Consider the following 563-nt stretch of genomic DNA (forward strand, 5'->3'; position numbering starts at 1 on the left):
GTACTCCTGTGAAAGGCTTTCCCACATTCATTGCATTCATGAGGTTTCTCTCCACCATGAGTTCTCTGATGCTGAGTAAGGTTTTTACTCTGACTGAAGGTCTTTCCACATTCATTACATTCATAATGTTTCTCTCCAGTGTGAATTCTCTGATGTTGAGTGAGTTGTTTTCTCCACCTGAAGGTCTTTCCACATTTACTACATTCATAAGGTTTCTCTCCACTATGAATTCTCTGATGTCGAGTGAGTTCTGTACTCCGGCCAAAGGCCTTCCCACATTCATTACATTCATAAGGCTTCTCTCCACTGTGAATTCGCTGATGTACTATAAAGTTTGTTCTCAAAAGGAAGGCCTTCCCACATTCTTTACATTCATATGGTTTCTCTCCACTATGAATCTTCTGATGTCGAGTGAGTTCTGTACTCCGGCCAAAAGCCTTCCCACATTGATTACATTCATGAGGTTTCACTCCAGTATGAATTATCTGATGCTGAGTAAGTTGTGAGCTCCAGCAAAAGGCCTTCCCACATTGATTACATTCATAAGGTTTTTCTCCACTGTG

General features: G+C 41.2%; 1 protein-coding gene across 2 annotated transcripts in view; it reads right to left on the minus strand.

The window, feature by feature from the left end:
• The window catches only part of LOC114030759 (zinc finger protein 883-like), a 13,628-nt gene that overhangs the window by 988 nt on the left and 12,077 nt on the right, over positions 1-563 (minus strand). The window contains exon 5 of one of the 2 annotated variants that reach the window (XM_027845631.1): positions 7-538. In XM_027845631.1, coding sequence (XP_027701432.1) covers positions 7-538 — 532 coding nt within the window. Of the gene's footprint in view, positions 539-563 lie in introns of both variants that reach the window. The other variant, XM_027845630.1, reaches the window with a different exon arrangement.

This window comes from Vombatus ursinus, unplaced genomic scaffold, assembly GCF_900497805.2.
Source record: "Vombatus ursinus unplaced genomic scaffold, bare-nosed wombat genome assembly UNPS02015012.1, whole genome shotgun sequence".
NCBI lineage: Eukaryota > Metazoa > Chordata > Mammalia > Diprotodontia > Vombatidae > Vombatus > Vombatus ursinus.